Source organism: Nymphalis io, chromosome 25, assembly GCF_905147045.1.
Source record: "Nymphalis io chromosome 25, ilAglIoxx1.1, whole genome shotgun sequence".
Classification (NCBI taxonomy): Eukaryota; Metazoa; Arthropoda; class Insecta; order Lepidoptera; family Nymphalidae; genus Nymphalis; species Nymphalis io.
In genome coordinates, this window is record NC_065912.1 from 8105888 (window position 1) to 8132333 (window position 26446).

General features: G+C 34.1%; 2 protein-coding genes across 3 annotated transcripts in view; both read left to right on the plus strand.

The window, feature by feature from the left end:
• Positions 1-12074, plus strand: part of LOC126778070 (huntingtin) — a 48917-nt gene extending 36843 nt beyond the window's left edge. Inside the window, exons 40-43 of one of the 2 annotated variants that reach the window (XM_050501415.1) lie at positions 1221-1359; positions 2055-2190; positions 3986-4305; positions 5879-12074. In XM_050501415.1, coding sequence (XP_050357372.1) covers positions 1221-1359; positions 2055-2190; positions 3986-4305; positions 5879-6289 — 1006 coding nt within the window. In that variant the 3' untranslated portion in view covers positions 6290-12074. The remainder of the gene's footprint in view (positions 1-1220; positions 1360-2054; positions 2191-3985; positions 4306-5878) is intronic. The other variant, XM_050501416.1, reaches the window with a different exon arrangement.
• Positions 12075-13756: 1682 nt separating this feature from the next.
• On the plus strand, positions 13757-25708 carry LOC126778262 (uncharacterized). The gene is made up of 7 exons (XM_050501752.1): positions 13757-13883; positions 19005-19122; positions 19675-19745; positions 21297-21372; positions 22044-22190; positions 23770-23929; positions 25098-25708. Exons 1-7 carry the CDS (start codon positions 13788-13790, stop codon positions 25234-25236), a joined length of 807 nt encoding a protein of 268 aa, XP_050357709.1. The 5' UTR covers positions 13757-13787; the 3' UTR covers positions 25237-25708.
• The last annotated feature ends 738 nt before the right edge of the window (positions 25709-26446 follow it).

Here is a 26446-nt window from a genome sequence, read left to right on the forward strand (position 1 = left end):
CGCACCTGTGCTTACACACACTTATGTACTATAATATTATGTCCTGCGCGGTTAAGATTAATCTCCCTTAAGGTTGATCGCCGTAACCGAAATCGGTCCGGAGGACGTTATTATTAATGCAGGAGTCGAAATATACAGGCTGTCGTGTGATATGTGTTACACACTATTACGGCCCGTATGTGTCCTTTTGGAAGTAGAAGAAGAATAGAACTCTGGTTACGAAAACGGATTTGTAGCTAAGTAAAATCAAATAATTTATTCAAATAGGCTTATTGGGACGTTTTTGAATAGTCATATTACAGGATTGAATTAAATGTTAAGCTACCGCCAGTTCGAAATGTACATTCTAAAATAGGGTGACTCTTTTTGTGAGGATTAAAAAAAATCTCATTTTATGATCGAGGCTCACGTGTTTTAAGCACTCAGCTATATACATATTTAACCATAAGTGTAAGGATGTATCATAAACCAAAAATATGATTAAAAAAAAATGCCAGTTATATGTTTTTGAGTTTTCGAATAAGTTATCAACAACGCCATTTACACATTACGTTATATATAAATAAGTTTTAAAATTCGACATGACATAGTTAATTTTTATCGTTTAAATTTATATTTTATATATATGTCGCAAAATCAAAGATGGGACGCCATAATTTAAGTACAACGCCGTCTATAAGCGGTTCTAGGAAACGTCAAGTAGTACGCTTGAGTGAGGTCGATATAGAAATTCAGAGTGCCCACTTGACAGTCAATGAATAATGAGTTGTTAATTTAACATCGAACTTGAGGTTTGCTGAACGTTCTCTAGGGGACTGGGCAACGGGACTCCGGGGCGAACGGTCGTCTTCTTGTATCGAACTTGCTGCGTTTCCAACCACTTTAATCGGCGTGGTTAATTGTTATTTTGTGATTATCGATTGTAAGCGAACAATTAAACAACAGTTGTACGAGACTGAACTTTTACTTTGCGCCTACAACATGTCTGATAACGGTTCCGACAACGAATTGTCCCTCGTCATCAATACAACCTCGTTATATAATATATAAAAACCTTATATATAATATATAATACAGATTTGTCTGGAAGAGATCTGTACATCAATGATAAGACCGCCCATTTCATGCTTTTATTTTATATTTAAATATTCTTCTGAAGTTATTCATATATGTTTGAGTGTGCAATAAAGATAATAATAATTAATATTATTCTTTCTCAGAATATCTCTCCATGAAAAAAGTCTATATTGGGCGGTGCTGTTCTCTTTGGTGGAAATCGGACATCCGGAGCTGATGAATATACCAGTTGACTTCGTACTGTCAAATCCGAGACATTATTGTGCCGATTTAGTTGTTAAAGTAAGACTTGTAAATATTCAATAGTTCCCTCCCACCCACTCATCAGATATTCTACCGCTAAACAGCAGTACTTGGTATTGTTGTGTTCCGGTTTGAAGGGTGAGTGAGCCAGAGTAACTGCAGGCACAAGGGATATAACATCTTCGTTCCTAAGCTTGTTGGCGCATTTTCCCGTCCGTCTACAAAAACATTCTCTGTACTTTATTTTTTAAATTAATATTTTACAAATAATTTAAATTTTTAAGTTAAATCCTACCGAGTAATTATTTTGTAAAATATTAAATAAGAATTCATTACTTTTAATAAAATTCAAATAGTAATACGATGTCCTTTCATCTTATAACTTTGTTTGCCATAACATTACTTGTTTGACGAGCCGGTTGACGTGGTTGGTGGATGCTTACCTTTCACGCCGAAGGTTGTGGGTTCGATTCCCACCCAGGACAGATATTTGTGTGCATGAACATGTCTGTTTGTCCTCTATATGAGTATGTATTTACAAAAGAAAAATAGTATATGTAGTATACCAGTTGTCTGGTTTCCATAGTACAAGCTCTGCTTAGTTTGTGATCAGATGGCCGTGTGTGAAAAAAATGTCCCAGGATATTATTATTATTATTATTACGTATCTTAAAAATATTTTCTCAATACAATCTTTGAAATTATTAATGACAATTTTTAATTTAATTTTTCAGGGTATCACGTCAATACTTCGTCAACAAGTGCTGCCTAAAGACTTGAAGAATAATATAATAGAAAAATTATTAGAGAACATGAACAAATGTTCAGAAAATCATGCGGTACAAATCGTAATGGTGCATTTGTTTTCAGGTACTGTGTTTTAATTACTTATGTTAATGCGAAAATGAATATGTTTGTTACGCTTTCACGATTTAACCATTCAAGCGGTTATCGTGAAAGTTTGCAGATAATTTTCAGTTGTTTATATTTATTTCGAATTTAAAAGTCGAGATGGCCCTGTGGTAAGAACGCGTGAATCTTAACCGATGATCGTGGGTTCAAACCCGGGCAAGCACCACTGAATTTTCATGTGCTTAATTTGTGGTTATAATTCATTTCGTGCTTGACGGTGGAGGAAAACATCGTGAGGAAACTTGCATGTGTCTAATTTCACTGAAATTCTGCCACATGTGAATTCTACCAACCCGCATTGGAGCAGCGTGGTGGAATAAGCTCCAAACCTTCTCCTCAAAAAAGAGGAGAGGAGGCCTTTAGCCCAGCAGTGGGACATTCACAGGCTGTTACGGATATTTATTTCTCAGACCAGAAGTATTTACATAGAAATGTCACAGTGCCATCAAGTGACTAACCAAAACAAAGTGAATATTATAAACCCATAAAACACATATATTTGGATATATACATATTCCCCTATTCCAATTCGAGTAAGAGTAAAGGTAAACAAAACGTAGATTTACAAATTGCATGCGATTTTCTAATTATTTTGCTGTATAACGCACTATAAACAGTTCTTGAATAATTTACTTTTATTTATAATACGACACTATTCCACTTAACTAGTTATAACCACATTAATTCAACTTTCGAAGTTCCGATTACAACTTCGCGGACATTGAAAATGCTAAAAATGGTGGAATTGATGGAATACACATGTGGCAGAATTTCGATGAAATTAGACACATGCAGGTTTCCTCACGATGTTTTCCTTCACCTTCAAGCACGAGATGAATTATAAACATAAAATTAAGTACATGAAAATTTAGTGGCACTCGCCCGGGTTTGAACCCACGATCATCGGTTGAGATTCACGCGTTCTAGCCACTAGGCCATCTCGGCTCGAAAGTTGAGTGAGCCAGTGTAATTACAGGCACAAGGGACGTAACATCTTAGTTCCCAAGGTTGGTGGCGCATTGGTGATGTAAGCGATGGTTAACATTTCTTACAACGCCAAAGTCTATGGGCGTTAGTGACCACTTACCATCAGGTGGCCCATATGCTCGTCAGCCTTCCTATTCTATAAAAAAAAAACTCCGGACTAGGAAAAAATGGCACTCTTAATGTCCGCGAAGTTTTAATCGGAACTTCGAAAGTTGAATTAATGTGGTTATAACTAGTTAAGTGGAATAGTGTCGTATTATAAATAAAAGTAAATTATTAAAGAACTGTTTATAGTGCGTTATACAGCAAAATAATTAGAAAATCGCATGCAATTTGTAAATCTACGTTTTGTTTACCTTTACTCTTACTCGAATTGGAATAGGGGAATATGTATATATCCAAATATATGTGTTTTAGGGTTTTATAATATTCACTTTGTTTTGGTAAGTCACTTGATGGCACTGCAGCACATTTCTATGTAAATACTTCTGGTCTGATAAAGAAAAATAAACAAATGAAAATTATCTGCTATATTTTGATATGCACTAATAAGTAAAATGAAATAACTCACTTTGATTTTTCATTTTACGTTTATATGAACTAATAACATAAAGTCCGGTTTAGCACCGGCTAAGCCTAAGAAATTCCGCCCGCACTACACCTTGCCTATTATTAGTAAAAAACTGTTTTTGCGCAGGAATTGGAAAACTCACTGATTTTATTATCTTACTATTATTATATACAATTTTTCTATAACTAATTACAGCAGACAGCAAGCTCTTAAGTCCAAAGCTCGAACCGCATGTCTCGAACATGGATCCAGACATTCTAATGAACTCGATGGAGCGAATAACATTACTCTATAAAGTGTTAAGGCAGTGCAAGCGTAGAGAAAATAAACAAATCATATCGTCAGCGTTGAAGTACTTCCTGAGGGAGACTCTACCGCCCGCGGCGACTCTGAGCAGAGTCGTGATAGAGTACTTGGAGTGCTGCAAGGAGACCGAGAGGAAATGTATGGGGATGATGACCGATAGGGACAGGTGGATCGAGTGTTCCGTGCTTAATTCGGAAGTCGTTTTCGAGGTGAGTCTGTTCGAACTAAATTTTTAGCCAATTTGTTAAAATTGACGTTGCTTATTATTTGGCCAATATCTAATCAAACTGTTGTAAAGTTCTTCAATAAATGGTAGGTTATATATAAAGATAATTTGAACAGTAATTCAAGCGCCTTTCTCTCCTCGTGACCATAAATCGCTAATTGGGCCTCCATATGTATATCACTAGGCAATAGTTTATTTTGATTTACATATCATGACCACATGGAATATAATAATAATAAGCCACAAATGTATCGGTTTCCTGTATTATTGGCAAAAACATATTAGCTTAATGATTTGAAACATCTGTTGGCGCGCCTTGGGGGCAAGTCCGACTTGTATACCAGTAAACGGCATGATGCCATCGTCTGCACCCTCTCCGCTGCCGCTGATCTTACATTCCTATATATGTAGATTGAGTCGAGATGAATCTTAACCGATGATCGTGGGTTCATCAAACCCGGGCAAGCATTACTGAATTTCATGTGCTAAATTTGTGATTATAATTCATCTCGTGCTTTACGGTGAAGGAAAACATCGTAAGGAAACCTGCGTGTGTCTAATTTCATTGAAATTCTGCCACATGTGTATTCTACCAACCCGCACTGGAGCAGCGTGATGGAATAAGCTTTGGAGCTTATTCCATCACGCTGCTCCAGTGCGGGTTGGTTTGCGGGCAGGAGAAGGTTTGGACCTTCTCCTCAAAAGGGAGAGGAGGCCTTAGCCCAGCCGTAGGACATTAACAGGCTATTACTGTATATATTATTATGTAGATTAATCTTAACTAATATTATCAATGCTTTTCGCAATTATAAATCCGTCTGTCACGCTTTCACGGCTAAACCACCTAACCGATTTTGATGAAATTTGGCATGAAGCAAGCTTAAACATCAAGTTCGGACATATTTTTCATACCTAACAGGTCCAACTTCTCCCTCCTTCCTTAACACGCTCTTACAACCAATTTTATATAATATAAACATAATATACCTCACTATTACCATATTATAGGTACCACCCACTCATCAGATATTCCATCAGGTGGCCCATATGCTCGTCCACCTTCCTATTCGATAAAAAAAAAAGAAAAAAAGAAATGATATATAAACAAGTCTTTAAATATTTCTACCTGAGTGTGAATCAACGGACTTTCGAATAGTCATATGTTAGAAAATACTACTAACGGTTCAGTATATAAGTACCCAGTAGATAATTTTGAGTTTTACTTTATTATACTCTATGATTTATACACAATAAATTAAATGACAAATTACCTATAAAAATAAACATATTTAAAAGAATGTAATTAATCCCATAATTGCTGTAACGCTTACTTCAAGTATCATTCACAATTTTAATCTTTTCGTTAAGTTAAACATAAAAGTAAAATTTGTATAATTAAGTTCCAAGGACGAATTTCAGTGCAAAGTTTCTATATATATAATGTTTCCATAATTTTTTTGACAAAAAAAGTTTTCTAATTATCATTTTCAAATTGAAGCAATCATTTAACAAATTTACTTTAGATAAGTGATGGTAATAAATTAATTCCCTTTCAGGTATTCGAGACATCAGTTGCCCAAGACCAGCTACCGGTGCTAAGCGGATGGATCTTCGAAGCGCTTTGTCACTTGCTAACTGGAAAAATATCACCTAAACTATTGCCATATTGCCTTCTAACGTTACTAGTTTCGGCCGGTTCGAACCAGTTTATAAGATCAACGAGTGCCCTGTCATCATACATACTTCGATCTGGTTTCTATAAATCACCGGATAGTGTCCAAAATTGGGGTATTTTTGAGGATTTCGTCGTGCATAGAGCGAAGATGTCGTTTTCGGATCGCAGACTTCTTTGTATAGTTGCGTTACATTCGAATTTTAATGCGAACCAATTGGAACGTTTGAAAGAGCTGTGTGAAGGGAACGAATGTCTGAACGATTTATTAGAATGTTTGATGGCAACTAATTGAATTAATCAAGTCGATCAAAGTGATATAGATTTAACTTTTTTAAAACTCATTGAAAGATATTTTAAGAATGAGGATATTATTGGTTCTAATTCTTGATTTTAATTACAATATAAAATTATATAAGCGATAGAATATGTTGAAGCAAATAACATATAATGACATCATACATCAAGAATTAATAAACCTTCCAAGATTCCAAAGTCATAGATTCGTTGGTCTATTTGTGATTAAGCATAGATATATATATATAATAAATATATGTTAAAAATTAAAAAAATATTGTGAGTGACAAGTTACTCACGAGAATTGATATGTTAATAACAAATCTTACGATGACGTCATCTGACGCTCGAAATCTTACGCTTCATCGTTTGACGCTCGAAGTCTCAGTTAGCTACAGTGTATCGAGCGTTAAGATGTTTACACATCAAATATGTAAGCGGTTAAATAACTTATTTATTGTGAAACGTGTGCTTTTAACTTAAGCATTAAGTATAATGTATTCTTATAAAATATTATACACGTAATTTATTTCCAATTTTCAAAAATTTTCGTAAACATTTATCGTATAAGTTTTCGTCTAATTAATTGCTACGTATTTATATATTTTAATATTAATCACATTTCTTTAATTCGATTATAGTAATATATACACGACGTGTAATGCTATTGCTTCATCTACGCTAATGTCATAATCTTCACATAAGGAAATGCCTATCTAATTAGTCAATTTCTACATTTAGTAGTGGATTACCTCCTTAAAATAGACCTCCGTTTCGGTGCTGATAATGAAACCGCGTCAAAGCTTCCAGCCTCCACTTTCTGCCATTCTTTTTTCTCTTTCTGACGTTTCTTGTCAACGCTAGTCAGTCATGTGGCCTAATAATAATAATAGGAAGATGGACGAGCATATGGGCCACCTGATGGTAAGTGGTCACCAAACGCCCTTAGACATTGGCATTGTAAGAAATGTCAACCATCGCTTACATATCCAATGCGCCACCAACCTTGGGAACTAAGATTTTATGTCCCTTGTGCCTGTTATTACACTGGCTCACTCACCCTTCAAACCGGAACACAACAATATCGAGTACTGCTGTTTTGCGGTAGAATATCTGATGAGTGGGTGGTACCTACCCAGACGAGCTTGCACAAAGCCCTACCACCAGTAAAGTATATATGTATATAAAAGAATTTGGGATTAATTGATTTTACTTTTATAAGGTTTTCAGAAATTATATTGAACGTACTTTATTTCAATGTTATGAAGAGTAAATATAAACAAAATTTAAATTTTGATATTCTACGTAATTTGATAATAGCTCTGCAATATTATGCATTACAAAGAGTTATTAAGTAATTGATTAAATTTTTTTAATACACCCCTTCATTACATCACTTCACTTATGTACACTTTAATGTTTCTTTCAAAGTTCCGATAACAATATCGTCTACATAAGTAAGTAACAACCTGTAAATGCCCCACTGCTAGGCTAAGGTCTCATCTCTCTTTTGTCGTCTACATACAAAACTATATTTTCTCCAAGTACCGAATACCATTTAGATCGCGACCAATAATGTTATGTCAAGATCATTTATCTTAATTTTTTTCTTGCCATTGGAATCAACTACAGTTCGTATGTAATAATATGGAATAAGCTCCAAACCTTCTCCTCAAAAGGGAGAGGAGGCCTTAGCCCAGCAGTGGGACATTAGCTGTTACTGTAGTATTTAATGAACACGCTAAATCCCTTTAACGAAAAATCCATGTATGAGTGAAAGGTGCAGCTAATTATTGTCGAATGTTTAATATCGTTATTAATGTTAAAGCTCATTATAATAATAATAATAATATCCTGGGACATTTTTCACACACGGCCATCTGATCCCAAATTAAGCTTGTACAAAGCTTGTGCTATGGAAACCAGACAACTGATATACTACATATACTACTTTTTTTTTGTAAATACATACTTATATAGATAATTACACCCAGACTCAGGACAAACATTCATGTTCATGCACACAAATGTCTGTCCTGGGTGGGAATCGAACCCACAACCTTCGGCGTGAAAGGCAAGTGTTCTACCAACCACGCCAACCGACTAACATTAGTATGAATAGCACAAAAAATGTTTTATATGTTTTTTTTAATATTAATTTTTCTTTAAAGAACAAATCTTCGTTATTTTTTACGTAGTTTTGGTGTATCTCTATTATTTCGATTCAGTTATTTTTTTTATTCGCCTGAACTTTTTTATTTAGTGAGACGTCGCGTCACCTCGTTTCTCTTTCTATCATATGTAGTCTATAAAATTGACAGTAGTCGCAGAGGTGCACTGCTGGGTGGACGTGTCTTTATTTGCTCCGTAAAGCTATATAAAATATTTGAAAAATGTGCAACAAACAACAATTTTTTTTATAACTGTAGAAATATTTGTGACTCGAGTTAAATTTTGGATAAACTAATATTCCTTGTACATATTTATTTATCTATATCATATTTAAGCCACGCCCAACATCATTGTTGGGTGTGGCTTAAATATCGAAATTTCGAAGTTCAATGGTGCTGTCAGCGTTTAAAAAGTTGACTAATCTGCTAAGTTGCATTATTAACTCAATAAATACTCGTTAACGCAGATGGAGTAGTAGCATTATAGATAATAGCAATACTTATTACTAAATTATATATAAACACAGATTAAATAAGGTTCAAATAATAGAAACGAATATTTTTCAATAATATTTTATAAATGTAGTACAAAATGATTGTAATCTTGGAGGCCTTTGCCGTTGTTAGTACTGTAGAAATATTAGTAGTTCAATATGGAGGATCGTCGTAGTCGAAAATTTAGTCTATTAAATGAATGTAGTATGTGGATTTTTAATATTTATGTAAATTAAGTATAAGTATAAGACATAGAGTCCAAGTCTATAATTTATGATACCAATATGGGATTAAAAGTTGGGCAGCTTCTATAGGAAGTTTTTAAGTCATATTATATTAGTATTTTTAAGATGTGACAGCCGAGCCGGACAGCCGAGATGGCCCAGTGGTTATAGAACGCGGGAATCTTAACCGATGATCCTGGGTTCAAACCCGGGCAAGCACCACTGATTTTCATGTGTTTAATTTGTGTTTATAATTCATCTCGCGCTTGTCGGCGAAGGAAAACATCGTGAGGAAACCTGCATGTGTCTAATTTCACTGAAATTCTGCGACATGTGTATTTCACCAATCCGCATTGGAGCAGCATGGCGGAATAAGCTCCAAAACCTTCTCCTCAAAAAGGAGAGGAGGCTTTAGCCCAGCAGTGGGACATTCACGGGCTGTTACTGTACTGTAAGATGTTGACTTTTTGCACTTTAGATAAATGTTTGTTGGTTCATGCTATTTTCGGCTAGTTTTAACATAAGTTTCATATTTATTAACAGGATAAATAAATAAAAAAAAACTAATAATACTATTGAGCATTGTATTCATACATTAATTACTCGCTAATGTAACCAAAGGTAACTCAAATGTGACCAAATAAATTTCGAAACACATTTTTAAGCTTTTTGCTTCAAATATATATCTTAAACTTTTTTTTCCATTCCTTGCTTATGGTTAAGTGTTACAAAAACATTGTATTTTTAAATGTCATAAGTGACTTGGCTGTTTATATTAGGACGTAAGTGATCAGAAATGTATTTCATTTAAAACAAAATTCGTAGAGCTCCTTTTCTCAATTTTAAAGAAAGTCTTATTTATAACAATATTTAAAATAAAAATCAGATAAAAAAATTGCAATTCAATTCTGGATCATAAATATATTTGTATCTTTAGGAAACATTTGTTTCCTTTATAAGTAATTCTAAAAGGTGTGGGATAGGAGACGTCGACCCAGTGGCTTATTGTTTTGGTAGTGGATTGCTAGAGTCATTCTTGGTGTTGTGTGTTGCCAGTACGGTATAAGATATAATACTGGTATTGTCCAGACACCTTATTTAACTTTTAGCTTAACGCTTCGCGGTAGAAAGTAAATAAAAAAATAAAAAATTAAGAAAATTATCGGTAAATTTCTAAATGAATGCGAAACGCTTTACCAACTTTTTAGAGGTTGTGATATTTTTTTCTACTATTTGAGATGTTGGAAGATTTGATAAAATATGAAGTCAATATGTTTTATTATCTATTATAAAATTAATATATTTTTTTTTGTAATTTATTACATACAGTATAATTTATATGTTTTATCAATGATTATAATTTTAGTTTTATATAAAATCAACCCATGATTGGCGCTTAAATTATTAACCACCAAAAACATACATTGGTGATGTAAGAAATATTAATCATTATTTGTACGGAATTCCAATGTGCCACCAACCATGGAAACTAAGATGTTACATCCCCGATTTCCGTGGTGGCACTGGCTCACTCACCCTACAAATCGGACAACGATAATAAGTATTGCGGTTTTGGGGTAGACTATCAGATGAGTGGGTAGTACCTACACAGACGAGCTTGCACAAAATCAAATCAAATATTTATTCAAGTAAGCTATACAATGAAACGTTTTTGAATTGTCTATTTCAACTCTACCGCTGTTTCGAAAAGCAGTCTCTATAGAGATGTACCTGTAAGAATCTCGCGTAGTTGCAAAGCTAATATAAAGTTATTGGGTTTTTCTATCAGAAAATTCTCAGTAGCAGCCCGAAGTCTGGAAGTTGGAAGTGTGTACATCTCCGTGCCTCGGAAAGCACGTAAATCCGTTGGTCCTGCGCCTAAACTCTTTCCGATCGTGTCGGATTGCCGTCCCATCGGATTATGAGAGTTATGGAATAGAGAAGTGCACCTGTGTAGCTGCGTGTACCTGCGTAGTTGGCTAATCTCTCTTGAGATTGACCGCCGTGGCCGAAATCGGTCTGGAGGACATTATTATGTCTTATATACTCGATAAGTTATGAGAACAGGATAATATATTGAAACAGAATTTGTGAAATTTATCAATGAGTCAACCCATATGATCAAAGTGGTTACATTCGCTGCCAACTATCTGCAAATCTTAATGATTGCAAGTCATGGATTAGCATAAATAATTTTTTAAACATTTTTAATGCTATATGTATATTGCTTTTTATATACAAACTGTAATATATATACAATAAAGTTATTGTATAATTTATTAACAAGATTAGTTTCATAGTGATCTCTCATTTAATGGATTATAATTAAAATAGATTAGCGTTTTTAGTAGCGATTTTGAACTTTAATAATATAAAAATAGATTTAGTTTTTGATTGTCAATAGTATAATGAGTAACGATAATTCAGAACAATACCCGTCGTGGATTTTTAATCTGTTAATTATAAAATTCACCAAAAAAATATATATATTTTAAAAAAATATCGGCTGAACGTTGAATTTATACAATATCTTGGGGTAGCTTAATTTTTTATTAAGGTACATATTTCGCTACAGATGTTAAACTGTCATAAATAGATGTCGCATTAAAAAAATAAATAATCCGGCAACTTGTCAAGAATAACAATTTCGTTGATGTAATCATTTTATTGGTGTTTTTCTATGATTTTAAATTTAAGTAATTTTATAAATTTCAATAATATTCAATATATAAATGATATCAAATAAATAGAGTTAAAATAACGGTAAGGGTAAATGGATGTTTTTGTGTGTATGGCTCGTAGTCAAAAAAAGTGAAGGTGCATATTTTTCTCTACATAATTTTCACGTGAAAAGTTGTATATTTTTTTGTGGAATCAAATACAATACATATATTTATAAAGAAGCTTCCGCAATAAACAGATAATGAAAAAAACAAGTGTTTTATTTTTACAACCTGCATTTTCAGAAGTCAACAAAAAACCCTCTACAGATAAAATATTGAAAGAGATCACCACATCTACATGACAGAAATGACCAGAAGGGCTTTTTTATATAGAATAGATAGGCGGACGAGCATATGGGCCACCTGATGGTAAGTGGTCACCAACGCCCATAGACATTAGCATTGTAAGAAATGTTAACATCATATGTACATCGCCAATGCGCCACCGACCTTGGGGTCTAAGATGTTATGTCCCTTGTGCCTGTAATTACACTGGCTCACTCACCCTTCAAACCGGAAAACAAAAATACCAAGCGCTGCTGTTTTGCGGTAGAATATCTGATGAGTTCTACCAGCAGTAAAGTGTTTGCTATTTTGTAAGAACGAACTCGAAACTCACCGCAGAAAACAGTCGTGAAATGTCAAAAAGTGATATGCGATTTTGACCTTAATAATTCTTATATTTTTAGAATTCACACATCAAAATAGTATACCATCATAAGTCGATTGTCAGATCTTTCTTTCATATGGTATATCTATTTAAAACAAGTTAACTAATGTTAACACTTGTGGGCTTTATGAAATGAAAAACAGTCCAATTATTACACTTAATTTATAATAGCCAGCGTAACGTGGTGCCAGGAATTCTTAACACGAATGTGCTCCTATGGCGTGTCCTACCCACTTTATACAAAAATAATCGAAAGTCAGTTTGTGAACTAATAAATTATGGTTTACAACGTAATTTAATAATATGATGATGAACGAAATTATTAATAATGAATTATAGACATAATAAGGTATAGGTAAATAAATCACAGAGATAAATATCATTGGGGGTAGTTATTATATGTCACAACAGCTGGGCGCCTATGTAGTACTTGTACACTAAATACCATTACTTACTTTTTATTTTTCCATTATATCCTATAAATCCCTAACCATTCCTTTTAATTATACATTTTAATTTAAACCGTTACATCTAAATACGTTTCATATAGAAACGTTTCTATACGAGCTTGATATTTTATTCAAAGTTTCACTTACACGAATAAATATGATTGAAATAATTTATAGGATTGTTCGTATTTGCAATAGTATTCATCTGACTATCCATTGTATGCACGTAAACGGATTACGTTGCACTGCTCAAAGCACAAAAGCAGATCATTATCCTTTGTCCAAGTATGGCGGTTATCGGAATAAGAACATTTGAACCTCTTTATTGAAGTGATTGTTTTTAGTTTACTTATAATTGTCTGATAGTTGTCTGATAAATTCACTTTGGTTATTTATTAAGTCTACAGTATGTATAATAAATAATAATAATTTAACGCAGAGGAAATGGTTAATGAATTTGCACATCGTGTTTTTATAAAGTCGCATACAAAAAATTATCAATATATACTGTGATCAAGATACAAGAAAATTAATTAAAAAAAAAATGTGCTAAGCCAAGTGCAAAAAGTAAAAATCTTGGATATTCTTATTTATTTATACTATGTGTGTTGTTTTGTATCAAGATTTCAACAAAATGATTCAGAACGTTGACGTACTTTAATTATTGTATCAAATGATAATCCGTTTTTATCAATGATAATTTGTTATCATGATAATTATTAATCGAATGTTTCGAACACTGATATTATCAGTCTTGTTACAAAATGGCGGCAACCCGTCGCGGCTACATATTCGGCGCGTTTGTGTCGAGTGTTCTCTGTGTAATTTTAATAATTGTGTCAATATCTAGTGACAGTTGGGTTAGTATATTGAATAAAAAATATTTATAAAATGTTTTGATAGCAAAAATAAATGTCAGTAAGTTAAAACAGCCAAAATTATGTTAAATTCCATTTAAGAAAATATTAATCTGAGTTTTCTGTCAATGCAACACTTTGATTGGAATATAAATTACGTCTTGACCGATATTTCGGCCACGGCGTCCAATCTCAAGAGAGATTAGCATACTGCGCAGGATATATATTATAGTGCATAAGTTTGTGCGCGAACACAGGTGGATTATGAGAGTAAGAGCATAGAGAGTGCTCTCTATGCTCTTACTCTCATAATCCAAAGAGACGACAATAAGACACGACCGGAAAGAATTCCAGCGCTGGACTAAGGTCTTACGTGCTTTCTGAGGCACGGGAGTGTACATAAACACACCTCCAGACCCCGGACTGCTATTGAGAGCCTTCGACAGAAAAAATCTCAATAACTTTTTATTGGTCCGACCTGGTGATTGCACCCAGGAATTTGGGATCTGCGGTCTTATATCTAACGACTAACGAGCCAGATAATATAAATATTGCAAAACTAATAAATAATTGAGTTTTAACTTTTTTGTTTCTTCAATCTGAAGAATTGTTAGTTAAAATCATATATAAATTTCCATACAATTTATCGTGCTTGATTATATAGTTATTTTAAATATATTTAAAGAAGGTATCGACTTAAATTTATTTATTACATATAATATATAGTGAACGTTATTAGAAATCTTTACTTCTCATTAAGAATAGTAATTCACATACCCACATGAGAAAACAATAATTATAACATTCACTTAAAGCGAGTAAGTATATAAAAGTTTCATTCCTTACATAACATCTTTAAAAATCACATTAAAAGTGACAAACAAATTAACGAAACAATACAAAGCAAAGAAGGAATAATACTTCACTCTGTGACGTAGTCTCTGAAGTGGCAAAGATTTAAATGTATATACTATTAAGATTCAACTATATAATGACATTTACCTTGTGGTAGGACTTTGTGCAGGTCAGTCTGGGTGGGTACCACCCACTCATCAGATAAGCCGCTAAGCAGCAATATTTAGTATTGTAGCGTTCCAGTTTGAAGGTTGAGTGAGCCAGTGTAACTACAGGCACAAGGGACATAACATATCAGTTCGCAAGGTTGGTAGCACATTGGCGAGGTAAGGAATGGTTATTATTTCTTACCTCGCCAATAGCTATGGGCGGTGGTGATCATTTACCATCAGTTGGCCCATTTGCCCGTCCGCCTGACTATATGATAAAAAAATAATAATAATCTGTGTCATTGTTAGGTACTTGGCGTTTATCTCTGGTGTTATAAAAACTAACAAATAAAAATTAAATTGCATCAAATAAAATACTCACGCCACGACGATAATCAGCAAATAAACTGTGCAAAAACAAATATAAATGAAGATTTGACGGGCCGGTTGGCGTGGTTGGTAGACATTTGCCTCTTACGCCGAAGGTTGTGGGTTCGATTCCCACATAGGACAGACATTTCTGTGGATGAACATGTCTGTTTGTCCTGAGTCTGGGTGTTTATCTATATAAGTATGTATTTACAAAAGAAAAGTAGTATGTTTAGTATATCAGTTGTCTGGATTCCATAGTACAAGCTCTGCTTAATTTGGGATCAGATGGACGTGTGTGAATAATGTCCCTGGATATTATTTTTTATTTTAAATGACATCTATAACACTATTCTAATATTCTTAATTTAAACTTTAAGAGTCTACACACGTTGTCTACATTACAATTGCAAGCCAGCTGCAAAATTACAGTTTTGAAGCAACCGGAGTGCGGTTGGCTGCAAGCTAGTCAGTCGCAGTCCTGTCTTTTTTTTACAATTAACAGGCCAGCGTTTGACCGTTGACTTGCCTGATGTTAAGCATCGACATAGTCTAAAATGTAGCACGCTTGCCTATAAGAAACCTGTTTACTCTGGATTTGAAGATACCAACATTGTACCTATCAGGAAATACGGACTTAGGCAAAGCATTCCATAGTTTCGCAGTGGGAATGATGAATGTAGACTCAAATCAAATTCGGGTTCTAACAACTGCTCACCGTTGTAATGCAGACTGTGTCTGTGGACTCTTAGAAAATCTGTCCCTTATAACTTATATAATATAAGTCTGTTTTTTTTAATTATATCGTCGAGGGACGAGCAAATTGACTACCTGGTGGTTAGTGGTCACCAACGCCCACAGACATTAGCATTGTAAGAAATGTTAACCATCGCTTACATCGCTAATGCGCCACCTTGGGAACTAAAATGTTATGTTCCATGTGTCTGTAATTACACTGGCTCACTCTTTCTTCAAACCGGAACACAACAATACCAAGTACTGCTGCTTTGCTGTAGAATATCTGATGAGTGGGTGGTACCTATGCAGACGAGCTTGCACAAACAGTAAAGTCTGTGAATTATAATGGTAGATAGATTGGTTTTATATTTATAATAAAAAATAAATCATTGTGTCTGATCTTAAATATTTTTTTTAATAGTACATTTTAATGATTTCTGTCTTAAAATAAGTGGCGAGCGTTACGTAGCGGTGGTGACCACTTACCATCAGGAGGAACGTTTGCCATCCACCAAAATTATATTGTAAAATTATATAATTAATATAATTTAGGAGAACCTTGTGTTTTCCTAATGTATTTCAAGGTTTAAGACGTCACATAATAGATGAAAGTGACTGTTTCACCTCAATATACGTGCGTGCTCCCCTTGGGAAATTACCGTATAACCCGTTTTTAAAGAACGCGTATGTAAAATATATAGGGCGTGCGTAACATACATAATACAGTATTGAGTTAGCGTACAGTACTGGTACAGATTATAAATGACTGGAATATTTAATAAATTAATGGTCGTAGGACTTTGATCAAGCACTTGTGGATCAAGTTTGGTATCAAGGACGCATTGCGTATTCTACCCCCAAACAGCAATATTTTGTACCTGTTGTTGTCCGGTTTGAAAGGTGAACGAGGCAGCGTTAGGACACGAGGGATTTTTTCTTGATTCCCATGATTGGTGGTCCATTGGCAATGTATGGAATTGTTATTTCTCACAGCGCTAATGTCTATGAGCGGTGGTGACCACATAACATCAAGTTTCATTAAAATCGCTTCAGTAGCTTAAATAAATTTGGTTGAAAGCGTAACAGACAAACAGAGGAACGGCTTTCGCATTTGTAACATATGTATACATGAGTCAAATTTATCTGTTATCATTAATATTAATATAAGCTATCGCAGTAATGCATTTATGACTTAAATACTATTGAAATTCGTAATAGCAATTAATATGAAATATTTTATCTATAAATTTTAACTTAATATCTTAGTTTATTCTGGCTGCTAGCCGGCATGCTTTGTTCACTACTTTTGAAAATAAAGAACCGAATACAAAAGTCAATAATCTTTATTCAATATAGAAGCGTTACATATACTTATTGATTATGATAAATCTACCAACGGTTCGGAAATAAACACCTCAGACCTGAGAAAAACCGGCGAAAGAAGCTCAGCGAGATTTTATTTATATGTTACATTTTAAAATATACAATATACAATAGTATACTTGTATTTTTTATTTAAAATGGCCTGAATGCGATCTTTTCATTCCCAAGGTTTTCAGCGTGCCATTAAGTTTTCCATGAAAAAATATATTAAATTTAAAAATATGTATATGCGGTAATCGGTAAAACTGTGTATTGATCACAAACAGATATATAAAAATTCATTACTATATCTGAGATAAGTTTTATAAATATGTTTATAACTATTATTAACAACTTATAAGTATTTATGTTTAGGAAATTACAGTAGCCCCGTGATAAGGTGGATTTTATTTCAAGTTTTCATAGATTTCGAGAATCTCACTGACTGTTTGGAGGGTCCAAAAAACCTTGTTGCTTAATTTAAAGTGGTTACGAGGCGCGGGTTTCTCGTCTATCATATGATGCAAAATTATTCGAAATTAAAGAATCAAAATGTTATTTAATTACCAAAAAATGTGCCGGAACGGCTGACGTTTATTCTGCTTAATTTGCATTTGATAGTATACCACTGTTGGTCAAAGTAACAAATTTTTATCTTAATTTGTAATTTCTATAAATTATTAAAATTGGAATTATAAAATTATTATTTTCATAAGGAAATCAGAATAACACTGTTATAAATACACAAAACTAAAACTGCCGTTTATTCTCCTATAATGGCTTCATGCCCAGATGACAAAATATCACATGCAATAATAAAAAATGTAAACTATACAATAAACGTAAATTTACAATATCCTTAACGATCGTTTCACCTTATTTAGTGTTTTTATACAAAGCTTAGTATATAGTTTACTGGTGGTAGGGCTTTGTGCAAGCTCGTCTGGGTAGGTACCACCCACTCATCAGATATTCTACCGCAAAACAGCAATACTTGATATTGTTGTGTTCCGGTTTGAAGGGTGAGTGAGCCAGTGTAATTACAGGCACAAGGGACATAACATTTTAGTTCCCAAGGTTAGTGGCCCATTGACGATGTAAGCGTTAACATTTCTTACCGTGTCAATGTCTATGGGCATTAGTGACCATACCATCTTACCATCAAGTGGCCCATATGCTCCTATACCTATGCCACCTACTTATACTATATACTGTTATATATATATATATATGTATATATATACTGTTATATATATGTATATATATATATAGCTTTTAAAACAGTATACATATATACTGTTTTAAAAGTTTCCGCCCGCGTCTTCATCTACATGTGATGGGGAAGTTGTTACATACCTGACAACGAGTATGCAAAATATAATTTGTATTTATTAATCCATTTCATGCTCGGCGGTGAAGGATAACATCGTGAGGAAACCTGCGTGTGATGTTTGAAAATCTGTCATGTGTATCCAGCAACCTGCTTTCGCGCAGCTTAGTGGAGTAAGCTCCAAACAATATCTTCAAAATGAGAGGAGGCCTTAGCACAATAGTGTAGCAATAACAGGCTGTTATTAAGGCTGCTTATAGGATCTGCAGCCTTATAAACTAGCTAGTTAAATTCATTGTAAAATACCCTGACTTGTTTCAGATAGTATCAACTACGTATGCCGATAAAGAAAATCAAGACAGCAGTGTCAACTATGGACTATTTGTGGGTCAATTCGTTCTATATATATTTGCGACACCTTCATACAACAATCTTCATTGTAAGTTTTACAACAACGGTAGCTGACTATGAAACAGGCTGAATTTTTAACCGAGCTCTTCGTTTTTGTCATCATGTCCAAGAATTACACCAAAGAAGCGTGATGGTCTTTCCTGTTAATGTCTTGTACACATGAATAAAACATAAGTTTAGGGGTTTAACTAACTGCACTGACTTTTGTGTTAATTTGTTTTTTTTATTCTTGTTGCGCAGTGCAGGAAAACATCCTGAAGAATTCTGCATATGTCGGATGGTATCTCATTGGAGTAGCGTGTTGGAATAGCCCCTAATAGCATTGGAATATACACATACTTACATTGACGGGCCCGTTGGCGTGGTTGGTAGATACTTGCCTTTCACGCCGAAGGTTGTGATATATTAACTACTACTAATATATGGTGTAAATAAATCTAGGTGCACTTAATAACCACTGTGGTGTAGAGTTGTGGAATAAACTTCGAAATCTTTTTCAAAAAATCCAATGCTTCACTAATATTTTATTCCCTTATTATATGACAAATATGATATTTAATTGTCAATTGTATATTTACAGTGACATGCATACCGGACATGAACGCATGTGCAGTGAGCTGCAAAACTGAACCAGAGGCGAGGGTTGAAGAGGTATTATTTACTATTGCATACCAATTAACAATATCATAACCTTCTACATAATTTTTTTCAAGGTTACCATATTTTGCCCGCCATTTAAAGTCTGCACAATGGGTAAGCTGCACGTAAAAGATTTTTGTTAGAAATATTTGATTACACAAATGGTATTACAAGAACAATGATAATGATTTATTTATTTATTTAATCTTAGGAAGACAAACCATTATGACATATACAAAAAATTTTATCACATTAAAAAAAAGTCATCAAGTCTTCACAAATAATTAGATCAAAAATACATAGCAGAATAATAACAAATCAAAATAAAAATTAAAGATTATTTAAAATTTTACGGAGAATGACGAAAGTTTTTTTTTATAGAATAGGAAGGCGGACGAGCATATGGGCCACCTGATGGTAAGTGGTCACCAAACGCCCTTAGCCAATGGCATTGTAAGAAATGTCAACGATCGCTTACATAGCCAATGCGCCACCAACCTTGGGAACTAAGATTTTATGTCCCTTGTGCCTGTAATTACACTCACTCACCCTTCAAACCAGAACACAACAATATCAAGTATTGCTGTTTTGCGGTAGAATATCTGATGAGTGGGTGGTACCTACCCAGGCGAGCTTGCACAAAGCCCTACCACCAGTAATTAAGTAATAAATAATTTTGTAAAAAATAATAAATATACAAATTCTATTCAAGGTGACAATTTATTTCACATTTTATTTCATTCAATGACATAAAAATACATCAACAGCATTGAATTTATTATTATGGTTTATGCATGATTCGTAAAGGAAGCTGTTGCGTCCGTACTTAGATTTAGATTTAGGAACATCGAACAAAAATTTATTTCGTGTTTGCATGCGAGAACATCTAATGAATATATTACTAAGTAAGAAAGGGCAATTCAATATAGCTATTTAACAATTTAAATAAAAAGAGTTCATCTTTTTTCTTACGACGTTCTTTTAACGTTAAGATATGAACATTTTTGATGTTTTTATTTGCCAAATTGTGGGTAATAAAAAGATTATAGTATTCATTATTTGCTTCCTTATACAAACTGCCACCGACAGTGCTAATGTGAATTAAAAACAAAAAAATACTGTATTTAGTAGACGTATAAAGTGGTTGGACCAGTAGCTCTAGCACATTAATGTTTCCCGAAGATTATCAGACAATTTAAAAGTGACGTTGAGTAAATATTTTTTTAATGAATATTGGTAGATAGATTAGCAAATGAGCTGTACGGAAGTCGTCACCCCTACCCATTGACTTAAGCACCGAAGAAATCTTAACCACTCAAACTTTGAGAATTAAAATGTTTTGTCCGTTGTGCTAGCTCATTCACCCTTTAACTGGTACACAACAATACAAAATTATTTATTTGGTGGTAGAATATATGTCTCAATAAATATTTGTCGCAAAGATCTTTAGAAAACAACATTTCATTCTGCATAGCTTTGGTCTTCTTGGTAAAATTTTGCTGATATAATTGCTTAAGGTCGAATATGATTATTCAAATATTATGTGTGTTTGTTATTTTCTAGGTGCGCGCTCTAGCCCAGGGCTATAGACCTAACCAAGCCTGTGTTTCAGTAACGACCGTCAACACAACAGACCCTTGTAAGATAACTCATATTAATATAATCTTAATTATTTATTAACTGTCTCGTTTGCCACTAAGGCTACGGATTGCGAGGTCCTGGGTTCAAATATCAGGACGATAAATGTATTTTTTATGAAATTTAAATATGAAAATATAACAAACAGTATAAAATAAAAAAAATACTTTACAGAGTACAAACTTTGCTTAGTTTAGGATCGGTGTGCGAATAATGTCCCAGGATATTATTATTATTACTTTACAATGTAATAAATAACACAATGTTTTCGAATGACTGAAACATTCATATTAAATACAGAAATCAGCCGAGATGGCCCAGTGGTAAGAACATGTGAATCTTAACCGATGATCGTGGGTTCAAACCCGGGCAAGCACCACTGAATTTTCATGTGCTTAATTTGTGATTATAATTCATCTCGTGCTTTACGGTGAAGGAAAACATCGTGAGGAAACCTGCATGTGTCTAATTTCACTGAAATTCTGCCACATGTGTATTCCACCAACCCGCATTGGAGCAGCGTGGTGGAATAAGCTTCAAAACCTTCTCCTCAAAAAAGAGGAGAGGAGGCCTTTAGCCCAGCAGTGGGATATTCACAGGCTGTTACGGCTTACGACAGAAATCAGAACTCTTATTATAAGGCGTTTAAATCCGATTTTTCCACTTTTCTAGTGCAAGATCCGCCAGTAATGTCATTCGGTATATACGCTAGCACGCTCGTGCTGTTGTTCCTGCAGCTAGTATTGTCTGTGGTAGCAGCCTGGCTGGCGCTACTTAACGCTTTGAAAAATCCTACAGAACCCATCTTTGGATTACCTGGTGAGTTAATTTCTTTTAGGCTTTTTTTATTAATGTTCGTAAATAAGCTGTAATGTCATTTACATTTTAAGAGCCACATGCTTGCCTCATTATAAAATTAAAATATTTTTATTTAAATAGACTTTTAGAAGAATCGTCAAGCGTTCTGGTTCGGAATGTGGATTGTGGATGATGAACCTACAAGAAACTCAGAGGTCTTTCTTTTTAATTACAAATTTGTATGATTTACGTATACTTAGTTCCTAAACGAGATCCAACTGTCATTCAATTGATGCATTTTTGTCAAAAATAGAGTAACAGGCTTTACTAATAAGACCGTTTGGCGTGGTTGGTAGATACTTAACTTTTACGCCGAAGGTTGTGGGTTCGATTCCCACCCAGGACACATATTTGTGTACATATGTGTGACTATATCTGTTTGTCTTGAGTCTGGGTGTAGTTATCTACATAAGTATGTAGTTACAAAATGAAAGTAGTATATATAGTATATCAGTTGTCTAATTTTCATAGTATAAGCTCTGCTCAGTTTGGAATCAGATGGCCGTGTGTGAATAATGTGGTAGGATTGTTTTTAATAACTTATTGAAGCCTGGTTATTGGAAACATAGTGGCTGCAGATTTCGAGGTCTTAGGTTCAAGCCCCAGGACGAGAAAGGCTATTTCTTATTTAAAGGGTTTTCTGTCAAGTAATTATCAGTAGTGGAGTAACACTGTGTTCACGGTGCGCTCTGCACTGGGGGATTCATTTAGAATGGTTACGATACGTTCCTGATTCTATTCCTACCCACCCAACGCTGTTTAGGTGCAGGGTTTTGTATTCACTACACAGAGTTTCAAGTAACACATGCCGGATTCCTCTTGATATTTTCCTTCACCATCAAGCACGAATGAATTACATGAAATATAAAAACTTAGTCGTTCTGTTCAAATTTGGATCCCATATTATCATCTACGTGTTCTAGTAGTAGTAGTCATCCCAACGGACAATCTCACCTACAAAAAAATCTTGAAACCAGAAAAGTAATATTTTCTCATTTTATTTCTCAATAAAATCATACGTATTTTTGATGACGAATAATATAATTATTTATATTTAATAGAATAGATAGATAGATAGAATATACTTTATTGTACACCATAAAAATATATAAAAACAAATGGATACAACTTAACCAGCATGTAACTTTGGCGGCCTTATCGCTACATAGCGATCTATTCTACAGGCAACCAACGGTACATTAAGCCTTACTTATACTTATTTAAAGTATTTTACCAAACTTGTCGATCACTTTATCCGCTTAAAATTATATCAACATGTAATGTATTAGCTTGCCAGCTGCTGGGCAAAGATCCCCTTCTCTTTTTGAGTCAAAAATTTGGAGTTTGTTCCACCCGCTAACCCACTGTGTAATGACAGATACACATATGGCAGAAATACAATCGATACATGAAATAAGCCGTAGCTTGCCCGTGAACCCACAATCTTAGGTTGAGATTTACGTTTTGTAAACACTGCCCAATTTTGATTAAACTCTTATGTAGTAATAAGCTATTAATTACTCATATAAATTTCTTCCAGGTTGTGTATGGACGAATGTAATGACCGCCGTTGTTGGTCTCATAGTGATGATGATGTTTGGAATATACTGGGCCACGTCCGGTCTGAATGAACATCTAGCCTTCTCCTACATAGCTTTCGGAGTCCTGGAACCTAGTCGAGGTCTAGGTTTTTCGTACTGGTATGTATTTTATAATCGTTTTTAGTTTAACTTTTATTATTATAATATGTTCTTGCAAACAAAACTAAATTCGATAAAAAATATTCCAAATAGAAGTTGTACTAAGTAAAACCAGATGCCCTTAGATTGTGATATATTTTACATCTCTTGTCAAATTTAATTTTTTATAAGAAAAATGTTTTGACTAATGGTAATAATGATTAATTTTTTTTATAATTTTGAATTAATTGATTTTATTAATTTGTCATTTCTCCTTCACTCTTTTAAACCTTATTGGTTATATGTTAGTCAATCATTACAGTACAGTAACAGCTTGTTAATGTCCCACTGCTGGGCTAAGGCCTCCTCTCCATTTTGAGGAGAAGGTTTGGAGCTTATTCCACCACGCTGCTCCAATGCGGGTTGGTAGAATACACATGTGGCAGAATTTCAATGAAATTAGGCACATGCAGGTTTACTCACGATGTTTTCCTTCACCGCCAAGCACTAGATGAATACATACAAATTTCAGTAGTGCTTGACTGGGACCTTGAACCCACGATTATTGGTTAAGATTCACGCTTTATAAGAACTAGGCCATCTCGGCTCTTCATTCATTCAATCATTGAAAACTGTTATTGGTAATGGTTTGTTAATATTTGTTATTTATAAAAAATATTATTTACTGTTTGTTCCCATAAAAAGTCATCGGCTTTGTATGTGTGAATCTTAAATTTCATTCGTGATGTGAATTATAATTCCCCTACCACACATTACGACTTGAAAGGAGGAAATCGTGTGAATGAACACGTAGAATATTCTATGAGTCTTTCAAGGAAACGATATAGCGACGTGACGTGATGTTTTACACTTCACATTTGGGTATTAAAATCTTAACTACACTAATAAATGTGAAGACGTTTTTTTTTATAATGCCTACCTGAAAAATCTACTAAGTAATATTTGTACTAAAGCTCCCCCTCTAGCTGTACTTTAAGGTGACTTTTATGATATATCATAATGCGTATCGTTATTGTTATACAAAAAGGTCTGCTTATACAATATTTTTCTTTGAAATAGTTTTCATTTTTTAACTTAATTTTCGCGCAGCTCTTGAAGTTTTTTGCAGATCACACGCTGGGCTACGTATAATTTTAGCTTTTATGTTTAATATATTTTTTCATTCCAGGTTACTCATAGGATCAATTTTATGTTCAATAGTAAATGTTGAATTGATTCAATTAAGGCGTTACTTACTCGAAAGGGATCCTCCGCCACCTACCATCAAAGTAGAAAACCATTCGGATGGCACCATATTCCTGTATTAAGATGTCACGGGAGTAAGATTTTATTCATCATCATCATTATCACCCTTTCGCGTCTACTGCTGTACATAGGTCTCTCCAATGGCACGCCGCTGAGCTCTGAGGTTTTATGAAAAGCTGTTAATTATTTTAACATTTCACGGATCCTGGGGAGTAATTCTACTAATTTATGACGGTTACAATACGTTCCCGATTCAATTCAGATCGAAACCTAAGCGATATGATAGTAAGATATACCGTAATGTCAAAACTAACTAAATTATTAAATGTAACAGCCTGAGAATGTCCCACTGCTGGGCCAAGGCCTCACCTTTCTTGAGGAGAAGGTTTGGAAATTTTAATTAGACACATGCTGGTTTCGTCACGATGTTTTCCTTTTCACGGTAATATTTTGTATAGTATTGTAAATTTTATATGTTATTTTTTTAAGATCGATAATTTATTAATAAGAGTATTTTTAATAAATTATTTTGAACGAAAATATTTGTATTATTTTTGAAATTGAAAATATTGCTGTTAAGAAGACAATCAGATAAAAGTATGCTGTTTATTTGGTGGTAGGGTTTTGTGTTACTGTTGTCTACTAATGTATACCACATGTATTAGAATACTCTAGATTGTATTTAGGAGATATTTATTTAAGATAAAATGCTTGTATACTTTGTTCTCTTTTGTCACTTTTTTTCTTTTTTATCATTTATGGGCCAACGTTTGACCGTTGACTTGTCTGATGTAAGCCATCGACACGGTCTAGGATAATGTTTCAGAAAATACAGACTCAGGCAATTATCAACTTTGATAAAATGTTTTTTTTTTTTCCTGTATGAATGTGTGCTGTTGGCCCTATTGAATTTCGAGCCGTCTCGGGCTCTACATGACGTCCATCCTGAGGATGTCTCCTACGAGATCGCACCTCGGAGTCATATCATAGTCGGAGGGGTGGGGGATAAAATGTATTTATGTATTGTCTTTGTTGTTGCCTGAATTACGTTTACGATAGCCGGAGGATTTGAGGAAAACCAAAGTTTCTATTACAGTAACAGCCTGTTAATGTCCCACTGCTGGGCTAAGGCCTCCTCTCCCTTTTGAGGAGAAGGTTTGGAGCTTATTCCACCACGCTGCTCCAATGCGGGTTGGTAGAATACACATGTGGCAGAATTTCAATGAAATTAGACACATGCAGGTTTCCTCACGATGTTTTCCTTCACCGTTA